Below are 14,503 nucleotides of genomic sequence, written 5' to 3'. Positions count from 1 at the left end.
AGATCGTGGTTCTGGTTGTGGAGGCCACGTCGCTCATGTCTTTGGGTACAAAACAGAGCAGGGCCAGACTCCCAGCTCTGTTACGTTCCTTTGACATCTCTGGAGTAAACTTCTGCTGGAGTAAACGAGAGCTGGCAGAGAAGTGGCAAAGAGCAGTACCTGTGCTGCAAACCCTGGGGCCTGGAGGAGGCCGCAGATGTGCTAGGTCCATGTTTGTCCTCAACGCTCCCCATCACAAGGGCAGGCACTAGCACTCAAGTCGCCTCGCTGACCAGTGCTGGACTGGCTCTGGTAGATGCCAGTAGAGATAAAACTGAAGAGATGAGACATTCAGATGATGTCAATCCCCCGGTGATGTACAGGGTCCCAGCTGACAGCCCCAGCCAAGGCAGCCAGCACGGCTGTAGGCTCCTCTCTGACCTGTCAGCTTCAGCAGCCCACCAAAACCATCATCCCCTTCCCGTAGCTCTCCAGTACAGCCACAGTGGGGAAATACAGCTTCCCCCTCGACTTTATTTTTGACTTCTTTGCTTGAGTTCCTTTTGCCACTTCCAAGTACCCGTGGGCCACCCTGAAACCCTAGGGGATTGAGTGCAAGCCATGCTTTTCCAGCACAGGCTGTCAGCCCCCAGGAGCTGTCTGGGCAGCCTAATGTAAAGCAGAAGGAAACAAAAATGAGGAATAGTAAGTGAGAGAAGCAAGCAGACAAAAAGCAGTTGTGACATTTACGTAGCAGAGTCAAGTGAACAGTTGGCAGTGTGGATTGAAGAGAGGGTTTATGTTTTTTTCATGTAATTTGAGACTCTAATGATGGACTTATGTTGCCCGCTCTTCCTTTTTTCTTACACCTTACCTACTAAAGGAGGAGTTCTTGATGGGTAAGTGGATGCTATCCGCAAGACACCAGGGAATTTATTAGAGGTCACTTGAGCGCATTAGCTGTATCTTCTTCAGGGGGAAAAAAGCACACAAAGAGGTGTCTGTATACTTTTTATTTCCAGAGGGATTTTTCTTTCCCCCCCCACCCCCTCCCCCTTTTTTTTTCCTTTCTTTTTTTCCCCCTTCTTAGCTTTTATTTCCAAAGTGCTTCTCTCATTTATTTGCCATTTTGTACAGAAGCCCTTCGTTTGATTTGCTTTGATTTTCCTTTGCTTATTTTTGTGACGTTCACTCAGAAATTCACTTACTGAAGCATTTGTTTTGTTTTTGTTTTCTTTCCAAGGATTATAAAGTTTATTTGTCTATTTATTTATCATGTATATATTCCCATTCCCTCTTTTGTTTCTTTTTTTGCCCTCCCCCTTTTAGGTTAAATAAGGGCTTTTTCCTCTGTTACCCCTTTTTCATTTAGTTAGCCCGTTACTTTGATTCCTTGGTTGCCCGTTTACTTTGTTGGACTCTTTTGTTTAACATGGATCGCATGCTGATACTCTTTGCATGATCTCTAGATCTTCCCGTTATCATAGCAGGGGGAAAAGGAGTTTCTTCTTACTGTGGATTTCTTTCAGGGATGTGTGCTTTTGTTTTCTTCTCTTTCTTCTTTTCCTTTCTTTCTTACTTTGTTTCTTTCCTTTTGTTTCAGTGCATCATGATGGTAAAATTTCTGGGTTTATTTAAAACATAAAATAAAAGCAAAGTAAAACCAGGAGCGACCCTCCTCAATAAAACGTTCAAACAATGCCAAATGGCTTTTTTGCTTTCAGATCTCTCAGTCAGGGTCTTCTGCTGACCTCTTTACCAAAACAGACAGCCCGCCTGGCCACCTAGCCAGCCAGAACGGAGAGTGTCATGAATATGACTCAGGAAACGACACTTCTTCCCCTCCCTCCACTCAAACGAGCTCATCCAGGTCAAAGGACAGCCAGGAGAAACGAAGCATAGCCCACGATGGCTTTGGCCCTGCCTTCTCATCTGGGAAGCCCAAAGTGGCCAACGGTGATAACAGCTCTGATTCAGGAAATTCATTCACCAGTTGCTTTTCCCAGACCAAGGCAACAGCTTCGGAAAATCTGTCTCCTGATGCCCAAGGACAAGACCAAAGGTCAGTGATTATCAGCAGCTGCTGCTGGTATTTGTTGCTCTGTATCTCCTGCCCGCATTCCCAATACACCAGTGAGCTGGCAGGGAGGTTTTTGTGGTCTGGAAGTGGTTAGATCTCAATCAGACCTTGCCAGCCTGGAGTCCAGAGCCCACAGTGAGCAGTGTTGGAGCATGAGGAGGAAGATGAAAACCCAGCCACAGGTCATCATCAAGAGAAAGGAGTGGGTGCCAGCTCCATCTCTGCCTCTGTTTCCTGGGATGTGCCAAGTGGTGGTGGGGATAAAGGAGCAGAAGCACGGCAGCTGGTACCCAAGGCTGTACTGGGGCAGTGGTGTATGGGAGTAATTCCACCTCAGTTCTTAAATGCCAAACGTTAGAGCCAGGGGAGTTGGTATTAGGAAGAACGAGTCCTAAATTTTCAGTTGGAGAGTAACACTTCTCACATTGTGACTCCAGTGGGATAACTCTGCCTTCACATGGGTGGAGCCGGGATTGCAGCTGGTCATTACTGTTGGGAAGCTGACCCCAATTCACATCCATGGCTCTTCTGGAAGTAGAGGGATTCCCACAGCCCAATCCAAAGGCAATAGGACCTGCTCTGCTCTGGAGCACAGCCCTGCCACGCTTCCCTTGCTCCTCACCCTCAACCCCAGAGCCTGCAGGGCATGGGGCAGAGGAGCTTACTGCCCAAATATGCGTTTCCAGAGGATGCCTGTCCTCGTGTCCCAGCTGTTCGGAGGAGAAGAAGCGCAGTGTTCCCCCATCACCAGCCCGCAGCTCACCACTCAGGCCATGTCCCCGCAGCGAGTCGTGCAGCAGCACAGGACGGTCCTCCCCTGGCTCCAGCCGCTCCTGCTCCTCACCCCGCAGGGCCTCCCCCAGGTACTCCCGCAGCAGGTCCTGCTCTTCAGGGAAGAGGTAAGACCAGCACAAATGGTTCTTTCCATCACTCTGGGCAACCTCCAACTCTTGCAGGCTGACAGATTCCTTGGGGAGGAGAGTGAGAGTTTGTGTGGGTACCCAGGGAGCCACGTAGCCCTTGAAATATGGGGCATCTCTCCCCACTGTGAGCCTACGGGAAGTCTGGTACAACCTCACCCTCCAGCATCTTTAGTTCTTATGTTCCTTCCCTAGCCCCAGGTCTTCTTCACGGTCCCCCAGCTATTCCTCCAAATCCTGCAAAAAAAGCCCTGGAAGCAGGAGCTCAAAGACTCGCCGGAGCCCCAGTTACTCCCACTACAGCCCTACGAGGTACGTCTGTCTCTACATTGGTATCTGCTGCCTCATGCTTTTCCATTGCCTACATCACTTGCTTGTACTCCAGCCTACTTTCTGGTTCCTTCTGCCAACTCCAAACTTCCCCCTCAGCTTCCAGGGTTGGAGGGAGCAGGGAAACAGAGACATGGAGCATGGCACATGTCTGCGCATTACGCTGATCTGCAGCCCATCAGAAATATCTTCCCATTTATTGCCTCAGAGCAATCAGTGCAGCAGCGGAAGATGCTCTGCCAAAGAGGTGGCAGGCCCTGAGAAGTGTCCCTGCTTCATGGGCAGGCACCAGGTGCCCTCACGCTGGCACTCACAGAGGCACACGTGGGGAAACACAGCTCAGCTGTCTCTGCTCCACACCCTGTAGAAAACACACATCTCACAGCTCACCCCTAGAAAATGCCTTTGGGCATTAATTTCTGGTAAGACCTCTGCTGTTGAGCACACTGTGAGCATTTGGCACCCTTAAATGTTACTATCGCAGGGCCTGATTCTGCAAGCTGTGACAGCCCCTGCTCTGGTGCTGGAGAACATTTCCTGCTCGCAAGGATCAGGTCCTTGACCTGTAATGTATTGCTTTGCAGACGGCTTTGAGAAGGGAACGGGGTGTATGAAGTCATCTACCCTCCACAGCAAGGCCTGTGCTGACGTGCACAGGGATTTAACAAAAGAGAAAACCATAGCAACCCCAGCACTCCTTCTGGTGAGCAGTGCACAGCCCTGCAGAGCTACCTGGGGCCCTCTGCACACGTGGGGCCTGCTGGCAGAGCTGTGCTCACCCGCTCTTGCAGCACAGCCAGCAACAGCAGCTTTAGCAGCACTGTGGAAATACCAAGCGCATCCACAGAGGGACAGGGAAGCCATTTAGCTTTGCAATGCAGGGCTGCTGGGAGACACTGCTGAAACCTCCTTGCAGCCCACAGTTGCTGGGTGTCAATCTGTCAGGCCACCGAACATCCCACTGTCCAGCAGAGCACAAGGCTGATACCACCAAAACACCGAGCAGAGCGCTTTCCACTCAGCTGGGTCACTGCCTTCATGTTCAAACCCCATCCAGCCGATTTTTGCACCTGCAAAAGCCCAGCAGTGACTATTTCCAATCTGGCCCTTCCCTTAGGGACCGTGAGCACAAGCACAGCTCCAGTGAGAAGGAGTCACACCGGCAGCGGGACCGGCAGCGCCGGCGCTCCTATTCCCCCCTAAGGAAGCGCAGGAGGGACTCCCCCAGCCACCTGGAGGCCCGGCGCATCACCAGGTATGGAGACATCACACCTGGGGTACATGGGCTGCCCTCTGTCTCCAACCCCCCCCCAGCACAGGTTGCTCCAAGAGCACAATGGTTTCCCTAACCCTACTTCTGCCTCCCCTCCAGCTGGAGGATCTGCAGCTGGAGGCAGAAGGTCTCATTTACAGCCACAGAAGAAAAGGGGCAGAGAAATCAGAGCAGGGATTCACTCTCCCATCAAGTACAAGGTGCAGCAGGCTTTTGCTTCACCCTCTCCTGTGGTAGATTCCCATGCTATAGACAGTCAAATTTGACTCTTAATTCTCAAGCTGAGGCCTTTTTGGGAAAGCATCAGGCAGAGCCTCAGACTTGATGCATGGTGGCTGTGGGGGTGGTTGGCTGGAATCCCAGCGCCTGCCAGCTACCTGCAAATAAAACCAGACAGATCTGAGAGGTGTCGTGCAGAACGAACAACATATTTTGGAGATCTTGGCAATAAAACTGTCCTTGTGTTCCTGGTAATCCCTCATCTCTCTGTCCCCACAGCGCCCGCAAACGCCCCATCCCCTACTACAGGCCCAGCCCGTCCTCCTCCAGCAGCGCCAGCAGCTATTCCTCCTGGTACAGCAGCCTCAGCCGCTCACCAAGCCGGAGCCGGAGCTACTCCAGCCACCGGACCAGCCGCAGCCGCAGCTGGAGCAGCAGCAGCACAGAGGGCAGGAGCCGCAGCAGGAGCTCAGACCCCAGGAGCAGCCGCAGCAGGAGCAGGAGCTGTGACTCAGGAGGCAGCTCCGACAGCCTGCGTCGCTAAGGAGTGCCGCCGGCGTCACTGAATTCCTTGCGTTCTCCGCATCCTTCCCACCTATTTGGCCATCGATCGCAATCATCCCCAATACTGATGCGACAGCAGCACCAGGTCCCCTTTTCTCATTAAGGATGGAGTAAGAGCTCCAGAATGGCCCCTCTGCTGCCTTGCAGGGAGGGTGGATCTGTGCAGCTCCTAAAGCCAGAGCTGGAAGTGGGGCCAGTGCCCTACAGAGGCTCTGCAGACCCTACAGGGTCCATCCTCCTGACACCCCCATTGCTGCCACTCTCCGACAGCTGACAGCTGCTCCAAAGGAAGAAGTTTGTCTCTTTGCTCTTCTCTTGCCAAAGCAGGAGCCGGTGAATTAATTCCCTCCGGAAGAAGAGACACATTTAGGGAGGAATTTGCTGGGAAGCTTTGGTGATGAGTGGACGTGACCCATCCTCCTCAAGGCAAATATCAGGTCCCTGATATTGGATCTCTCCTCCCCAGTTTCTGCCCACTCTGCAGCAGGTCTCTGCCATGAGCGTTCTTATTTATTGCCATACGCCCAACTCTGCTATAAATAGAAGGCTACAAATCCCCCCATGACATTAATTTCTGGGGGGGGAAAAAGGCTATTCCCTCTAACATGGTGTTACACATCCAGCTTTCACAGGGCTGTTTTATTCCCCTCCAGCAGCGTGAATGCTGAGACACAGCAGTGGGGAGTCAGTGCTGCAGTGTGAGCTGGGGCTGCACGGCTCACATCTCAGAGACCCCCCCCCCCCGCCAAAAATGCCTGTTTTTTCCCAGGATCTGGGAGGGCCCTGCCTGCCTGGGCGGCCCTGCGGTTTTGTCTCCCTGCCAGGCTTGCCAGCCCAGCTGCCTGCGCAATTACTGTGTTTTGCAGAGCAACAAAGGCTTCTCCTAGCACGGGCTGAGCCGGTGCTGAGGATTTTCTCTTACAACACCTGGGTGCTTAGAGACGCTAATTTAGGTCTAAGACTTCCCTCCCTCCCTTTTTCCATCCCCTCCCCTTCCATCCTGCCTGATCATTAACGAGTTTGGGCTTAATGAGTCAAGGAGGTGTGTCATTGAAGTGTCACAGGAAAGGGCTAAGGGCAGCCAGCATCTGCCGGAGGGGGAGAGGGGTGGAAGGAAAGGCAAACCCACAGCCAGAGAGTTACCCACGGCCTCCACTGGCACCAGGTAAAGCTGTGAGCAGGGGAAGGTCAAACACAACCTGGATGATTGCCTTATCGAGCACGTAAACGTGTTATCAGTTGGAAAACATAGCAGAAAGGGTTATACTTCTACGTAGCTGATGCAAGGGGAAATTTGATAACAGGGGCCCTTTTCCCCCATCTCTTTCTCCCTGCAAACCCCTCAGGCAGTGGCTGAGAATTACAGACAAGGTGTTCTTGCAGCGGGTGCTGCTGCCTTCCCCCACCCCAGCCCCACAGCAGCCCCTGGCTCCTCTGGTGGGGAGCACCCTTCTTGCAAGGGGCTGAGAACCCCATGCTTCTTCCTTAGAGAGTCCCTCCCAGTTTGGCATTGTCTCCCCGTAGCACTCCTTGAAAGGTCTGAACTCAGCAACCAGAGGCCAAATCCTAAATCTGTCGGTCTCGTCCTGCCCCTCTGTGCCCCCAAATGCCGGCATGCACCTGCAGCAGCGAGCCAGATGGGCAACAGCTGGGAAAGCAAAGAGCTTTGTGCAAGCGGTATAAACAGCCCAGCTACACCGAGCCGAGTTCCTTATGGGAAAGAGAACAAACACAGTGCTGGAGGCAGCAGCGCACACTGGCTATGGGACAAGAGGTGCCACGTGGCTCTGGTACCCACCCGCCTGCACGGCTGGCGGCAGCTGAAGGCTCTCCAGCATCAGAGCAAAACCTCCTTATTTATTTATTATTTATTGACGCATTTATTTATTATCGGTCGCTTTCTGTTTCTAATCGGGACAGACGCGAGCGGTTGCCGTTGGCAGTATTTATTTATTTATTCTGGAGGGCAAAGGAAGGAGTGAGGAGTTACTGGGGCTCAGTGTGCTTGTTTGGGTCCCTCCCCAATAGTGCATGGAGTTTCCCAGTGCTGGCCCAGCACTGGCGGGAGGAACGACTTCCCCGCGTTGTTTTGCATTGTGATCCACCCATGGAAAATCTGAGGTTGGGCCGTGAGAGCACGGGAGGTGCCTGCAGATCCAGCCCAGTGACAGCACTAACTGCGTCTGTGTGTATGTGTGTGTGTGCGTATGTTTCCTCAGTGGTATTTATCTCTTTGTTTTTTAACTTATTTAAGGTTTTCGGTACAATGTGGACCACCACCCATCCCATCAGTGGGTTTTCTGTCACTCTGCCAGAAGCCTGTGAGCTTTTCTGTCTCTGTGCCTTTTGCCAGTGCTTCTTTTGTTGCGTGTTCACTCGCTCATTGCTTCTATGGGATTTTTGCTCCATGACCAGAGACTCAGGTTGCTGTTGTTTGCAAGGAGCAGCTTCCACCCTGGGGCAGCTCTGCCCTTTGGGTGCACACAGATCACTGCTCATTGGCAGTGGGGCTGCCCATGTCCTCACCATGAGCTGATGGCTTTGGAGCAGCGTCTCAGTTGCCTCTCAGAAGCACCATCTCAGAGGGTTTTCTTTCCTCATCCTTCCTGCTCATTATGTTGTTTCCATCCCAAACGCCCCTGTTGCCTTTCCACAGCAGAGCACAAGGCACAGTGTCCATCTGGGATGCTCACTCCACTCACTCAACCCCCAGGCTCCCTCCTCTCCCACCTCACACACCAGATCAGGCTCCAGCAAACCCAGCCCAGACCCTGAAGTTTTGCTGCAGAGTGCAGTGGAAGGATATTCCAATGCCCTGTCGTGTCATTCTATTTTGTCATGGGTTGCGGCGCTCAGCTGTGCTCTGCTTTATGTTGACTGTAACTTTTCTCAATGTTTCTGTTGTTTTGGGTGACTGAAGTTGTACCAAACCTATCCGCAATGGCCAATCAATGTTATTTTGCTATGCATTGTACATAGATCAAAAAGGCTGAGAGGACTTGGCCTCTTATTTAATATTTATTTCTCCTATTTATTGAGCATTACTTAGGAAATCTGTTTGGGTCTCACCGTTGGGTGAAAGGGAAAATTTTAGGTGCCAGACTGAAGTCCTTAATGTCCAGCAGGGTTGTGTTACCTGTGTGATAGAGGGTGAGCAAACCCCGTGACTTTCACTGCTACCTGGAAGTCCGTGTGTGACCAGGAGGGTCACTGAAGCACTGCAGCATCCACTGCTGTAGCAACAGCTCCGTGGTAAAGCAGCCCAGATTTGGGGCTATTGTAGAGAACAGCACCTTGAGCCCTATCCAGGGAATGGAGAGATTTAGAACAAAAGCCCAGACAGGAGAAAAGCTGCCAGGGAAACCAAATCCCTGTTTTCTCTGTTGGTCAGTTCCTTACCAAATCACACATCTGATCATTCGACTTCACTGTAAAACTACCTTTGCTCTCCATGGAAATGCATACTGTATTCTTTAGTCTTCCTGGGGTATTTCAGTTAGCCTGTTTAGAAAAGGGTTCCAATAAAAGTTCAGATGATATCTGGTTCACATCACAGCCTGGTTTCTCATGTTCCTTTTGGATGTGGCTTGGTGCAGTGGGATATTTTGGGTTGCTTCAGCTGCTGGGTGTAGCAGGGCATGTGCTTGCGCTCTCAGCTGCTGGGGATGAGGTCCATGGGGCAGGGACTGAAGCTGAACTGTTGCGAGCTCAAATTCCTGCCAGCTGGGTCAGGCTTTCACTGCCCTTTGCCATGCAATTTGGGTCATCCTCAGCTTACAAACAGCTCAAGCCAGCAGTGTTAGATCTTACACCATTTTGGGGGCAGTGGGGATGCTCTGTGTCCCCTGATAATACCAGCCACCAAGTCCTGAGGGCAGCTGAGATGTGCACCTGGGAATGGTCTGACCATGGCACAGACACAGACATGGGGCAGTGTCCCCAGGTCGCTTGGCAGACAGGAGGGCTCTGCGCTCCCCAGAGCTGACGTGGCGGTGCTGGCAGCTGTGGGAGGTGACTGGGAGATTTGGAGTGACAACAGGAGCTAAATTGGGATTCCTGGAGAGGGACGTGTGACTAATGGGGATAAGCAAGGCGACAAGACGGATTCCTGGCCTGGGAGGGAGGATGGCCTGGAGCTACTCGGGAAATGTGGGACTGGAGATCTCGGGGTGAAATGTGGTAGGGATGGAGGCGGCCATGGGGCTGTCCCAAACTGTGTGTTGGTGTCACTCTGGGTGATGGGAGCACTCAGCCAGGCAGGGCAAGAGATAGAGGACACTTCAGCCTCTGCTGACTGCTGCTTCTCTGCTCCTCCCCACACCTCCAGTCATAGCCCAGTCCCTGGGGAGACCCCATGATGCCTGGCTGTGTCTCCCCATGCCCACCAGTGAAGATGAGGGATAAGGGCAGGAAGCAGCCGCTCCCCATGCAGGCAAAGGCCCTGCCCAGCGATGCCATGTCTCTGCTCCATGATTAATGCCCTCTGAGCCACCAGCGGCTGTATTGCAGCGTGGCCTGCAGCGCATTACGGCCTTCCTGCTGCAATTTATTCCAGCAAGTCCATTAGAGAGATTGCAGATGCTGAGGAAAGCGAGGTAGAAACAGGAGGGAGCGAGGAAGCAGTGCAGCATCTGGCACATCACTGGTGACACTCATCGGCGTGCTGGGACCCCCTCTGCAGGAACCCCACTGCCACCAGGAGCCCCAGTGCCACCAGCTCCAGGTACCCCGCCGCACCCCATCCCCTACAGCCCTGTAATTAGCCCCGCGCGGCTGTGATTACGCCTCGCCCTGCTGCGGCACGGCCAGGCACGCGATGAGAAGGAGGAGGAGGAGGAGGAGGTGGGTGAGGACGGGGCCACGTAGGGTCCCACTCCCACCCCAATGATTCTGGGGCATTGCTCCAGGCCCAGCCCTGGGCATCAGCTCACAATCCCAGCCACTTTTTGCTGGTGACGCACCTCCGGGTGCAGTGGGTGTGCAGTGTGGGGCCCGGCCCCACCTGGGGGTATTTTTGATGGGTGACACAGGAGTGTGTGCAGCCCACCCTGAGCTCCCCAGTTATTTTTAGGCAGGTGCCAAAAACACCGCGCCTGCTGGGATCCTCAGGCCGGCGCAGGAGGTCAGCTGCACAGCCCGGATTCTCCACGGCTGTTTCATCCTCTCCAAAATACTCGGCTGACAGGGCAGGAATTGCAAAACACAGCCTCCCCCTCCCGCAAGCGTATAAATAGCGCTCGCCCGGCGGTGGAAGGTTGCAGAAGTTTCTCGGCTCGGAGCTCAGGCATTTATTGCAGCTCTCACCCGGGAGCGGTGGGGAAGCAGCACAGTGCTTGTGGGAGCAAGAGGGGAGAGAGAAGCTCTTAATCTCGGGATATTCGGTTTGATTTTTTCCCCCCCCCTCTCCGGACAAGAAGTTTTATTTTCCTCCACCCGATCCCTGGGACCGAAGCCAATCAGGAAGCGTTTTCTTGCAGCTCACACCGTCCTCCCCACACTTGCTTTCCAAGCTCCGGATGCCTCAGCCCTGCTGAACCTCTTCCACCCATCGCGCTCTGCCCGGTGCCGGGCTCCCACCCAAACCCCCGCGTGTGGATGTGCCTGCCCTGGGCTGGGCTCCCCGGGGTATTCCGCAGCCTTTGAGGCTCCACAAGGAGCATAGAGCCATGGCCGACAGCCAGCTGCCCTTCTCCTGCCATTACCCTGGCCGGCGGAGCCTCCGCGACCCATTCCGAGAGCCCGGTTTGACCTCACGCCTCCTGGATGATGATTTTGGCCTCTCACCCTTCCCTGGGGACCTGACAGCAGACTGGCCTGACTGGGCTCGGCCCCGGCTCACCCCCACCTGGCCGGGCCCGCTGCGTGCCCGCGCTTCCGCCATGGCCCCCGGCTACAGCACCCGCTTTGGGGGGTACCCGGAGAGCCGCAGCCCTGTGCCCACCTCCCGCGAGCCCTGGAAGGTGTGCGTCAACGTGCACAGCTTCAAGCCTGAGGAGCTGACGGTCAAAACCAAGGATGGATATGTCGAGGTGTCAGGTGAGGGCTGGGGCTTGGGGAGTGGGATGGGGCTTGGGGACCATGGTGGCGTGCTCAGCACCAACACGGGAAGGCCGAGCCTCCTTTGGGGTGAATCTCTGGGATTTGTGTTCCAGCTGGCACCCAGCTGCGAGCTGCCGAGAGGGGCCCCAGCCTGGCTGGGTTAATTATAGCCAGCGAGGACGGAGCTGAGGGAGATTCCCTTTAAAGGGGCCGAGAGCGAGGCAGCCTGAAGCACCTCCCAGAGCTCCAGCGCTGCGCCCTGGCCAGGGCCCTGCACCTCCTGGGGCTGCCAGCACCGTGCCAGGACGCAGCACTTCTTCCAGGGGCTGATCTGGGGGGATGCTGTGGGTTGGGGGGAGCCAGGAGGCCTCAGAGCTTGAGCCCCATCTTCGTAGGGCTTGCACACAGCCCAGCAGAGCGGCTGAGGATGGGGATGGGATCCAAAGATTTGATCATGTCTGATGGCTCCTTCTTAAGCCCTGGCTCCTGGCAGCAAGCAGGGCTCAGGCTCCATGGGAAGCAAAGGTGTCTGGCGGGGAGAGCAGCTCTTCCTCCTCCTCCTGCTCCAACCAGTGCAGCCTCACAGGCCAGACGCTTAGTGCTGTTCTTCGTTGGTTGTGGTGTAACCCTCCTCACATGGGAGACACCCACGGAGGGAAGGGAAAACAACTCCTTTGGAAGGGTTCCTGGGGTTTGTTTTGCTTGTTGGCTTAAGCCCTGAGCCTAGTGTGGTGGTGACACGCCTTTGTCCTCCCCGCAGGCAAACACGAGGAGCAGCAGGTGGAAGGAGGCATCGTCTCCAAGAACTTCACCAAGAAAATCCAGTAGGTATCACCCTGCCCCGGGGCGTCCTCCCACAAATACAGCCCCATCCCCATGACATGCGATGGCCGCAGCCCCGCTGTTCCCATCCCCAAACCAGCCCTGTGGGCTCCTCCAGCCCAGATATGAAAGCAGAAAGGGATGCAAAGCACCGTGCTCCTCTTTTGGGGCTGATCTCATCACCAGCCCCAAAACACACCCATCCCTGGTGTGCGGCCACACGTGCACCCACATCCACATCTGAGTGATGTCAGTCTGATTGCTATCGCGCTGACTCACCCCAGCAACAACAACAGCAGGGAGGGAAGGCGAGCCCAGCACCGAGGGCAAACCACAGCAGTGCAGCAGTGGCTCTGCAGCTTCGCTTTACCAAAACCTCCCAGCAAAGCCGCGTGTGCTGCGGGTGGGAGCCAGCAGCCAGGCTCCTTTTATGGGCAAGGCATGGGCACGACGCAGCAGCCGGGCGAGCGCGGGCAGCAGTGACGTCCCATCAAACACATCTGCCACGGAGATTAAACAGAGCGCCAGGCAGCCCAGGGGCCACTTTAAATATCCCTATGCATTCCCAGGCACTGCAGCAGTAACACAACTGGGGGTTGTGAGCCCAGACAGGGTTCCTGCTGGGCAATCTCAGTGGGAAGGCTGTGAGCCCCACATGGCTGCGCCATCTCCTAACCCCACACATCTCTCTCCCCCTCCAGGCTGCCCTACGAGGTGGACCCCATCACTGTCTTTGCCTCCTTGTCGCCGGAGGGGCTGTTGATCATCGAGGCGCCCCAGATCCCCCCCTACCAGCAGTACGGCGAGGGCAGCTGTGGCAGCGAGATCCCATTAGAGAACCCAGAGGCCACCTGTGCCTGAGGGCCCCTGTGCCCCTGCTCCACTCCCCCGACCCTATTCCCCCCCAACCCCGCTCCTCGGGCCCCAGCGGGGTGGCCCCGGGGCACGGCCCCTCCCGCTCCCTGGGAGCAGCTGCCCCACAGTGGTCTGACACTCTGGTAGAGGCTTTGCATCCATCAGACCCAGCAGAATGGGTGTCTTCGTTACGGTTCTTTTAATGCTGTAAGGTGAGCAGATGGGATATTTGTAACAATAGCGAAAAAGTGCCCTTTTCTCTTCTTAAGTTGAAGTGGAACCCCGTGGTCCCGTGTCTTCTTCTTCTCTGTTTTTGGTTTTGTTTTGAACTCCATCTCCACGCTGGCCCCTTGGCAGCCTGCAGACACAGCCGGCAGTGGGGCCAATGGCACAGCCCTGCCCCAGGCAGACAAACCCCCACCAGACCTGCTGAGAAGTGTAAACTGTCTGCATGTTTTGTTTTGTTTTGTTTTTGTTTTTATTTTTGTTGGGTTTTGTTGTTTTATTTTTTCTTTTTCCAAAAAGAACTTGTGATTTTACTTACCAGACTTGAGGAATAAAGACGAGTTGATGTTCTTAGCCTCTTCTGGTCTTCGCTGGGAGGTGAGGGTAGGGGGGCTGGGGATGCTCTGGGCACTCTTTGCCCTCCAGTTGGGCTCTGAGCCCTTTTCCAGGCTGGGAACACAAAGCAGCCCTCTGAGCCAGGGAAGCTGTTTGTCCTTGCACCATTCCCAATCACATCTCCCCCCACCAGCTCCTGGCTGCAGCCCAAACCTGCAACCCAATGCCTAGGCACAGCAAAGTGGTGATGCCAAAGGGAGCGGACACCCAGTTTTCCATGTCAGTGGGACCTTGGAGTTAAAAATACAGCTCACATGTTGCACTTGGGCTCTCTCAGGGCTCAGTTACCAACAACAGCCGCAGCATATGCTGTAAATCCTGGCCCCAGTGCTGCATTCCCCCCCAGCACAGCAGCCCTGCTGACACTGTGGGGGGGTGGGGAGGGGATGTGCTGCACCCTGCTACCTGTGTAGGGCTTCAGCCCTGGGAGCACAGGAGCCCTGGTTCTGCTCTTTGGAGCTGCTGGGTGTGTTTTGTGTATGGATGAAAGAGAGGACACGTGGCTCAGATCCAAAAACTCAACAAATATCCCCAAATGCTGGTAGCTGGCTCCTGCCTAACATGGGCCATTCCCTCAGCTTTCTCTCCTGCTCATCCGCAGCTGGGGGGAAAGAGGTTTTATTTCTTTATTCCCTCTGCTTCATTTGGTTCTGCTTCCTGATGAATTCCTTAATAATATCTTACAAAGAATGGTGAGAAGTGTGCCTGCAATCACTTCCTAATCAGCAGTGAAGACCTGGTATGCAGGCGGTGCGTCGGGCCCCTTTGCCAAGCAGTGAAGGAAGTGAAGCTCAGTGCTTG

At 54.6% G+C, this 14,503-nt stretch overlaps 2 protein-coding genes across 9 annotated transcripts in view; both read left to right on the top strand.

Annotated features, from left to right (window-relative positions):
* The window catches only part of SRRM4 (serine/arginine repetitive matrix 4), a 56,619-nt gene extending 47,706 nt beyond the window's left edge, over positions 1-8,913 (top strand). For all 8 annotated transcript variants that reach the window (XM_015878356.2, XM_015878352.2, XM_015878353.2 and 5 more), the window contains 5 exons: positions 1,704-2,041; positions 2,746-2,958; positions 3,175-3,291; positions 4,427-4,564; positions 5,081-8,913. In XM_015878356.2, coding sequence (XP_015733842.1) covers positions 1,704-2,041; positions 2,746-2,958; positions 3,175-3,291; positions 4,427-4,564; positions 5,081-5,345 — 1,071 coding nt within the window. In that variant the 3' untranslated portion in view covers positions 5,346-8,913. The remainder of the gene's footprint in view (positions 1-1,703; positions 2,042-2,745; positions 2,959-3,174; positions 3,292-4,426; positions 4,565-5,080) is intronic.
* Positions 8,914-10,603: 1,690 nt separating this feature from the next.
* Positions 10,604-13,660, top strand: HSPB8 (heat shock protein family B (small) member 8). Its single transcript, XM_015878358.2, has 3 exons — positions 10,604-11,401; positions 12,165-12,228; positions 12,928-13,660. The coding sequence occupies exons 1-3, from the start codon at positions 11,032-11,034 to the stop codon at positions 13,085-13,087; spliced, it is 594 nt and encodes a 197-aa protein (XP_015733844.1). The 5' UTR covers positions 10,604-11,031; the 3' UTR covers positions 13,088-13,660.
* The last annotated feature ends 843 nt before the right edge of the window (positions 13,661-14,503 follow it).

Source organism: Coturnix japonica, chromosome 15, assembly GCF_001577835.2.
Source record: "Coturnix japonica isolate 7356 chromosome 15, Coturnix japonica 2.1, whole genome shotgun sequence".
Lineage (NCBI taxonomy): Eukaryota > Metazoa > Chordata > Aves > Galliformes > Phasianidae > Coturnix > Coturnix japonica.
Note: the sequence above shows the minus strand (reverse complement) of the source record. Positions and strands in the feature narration are given on the sequence as shown.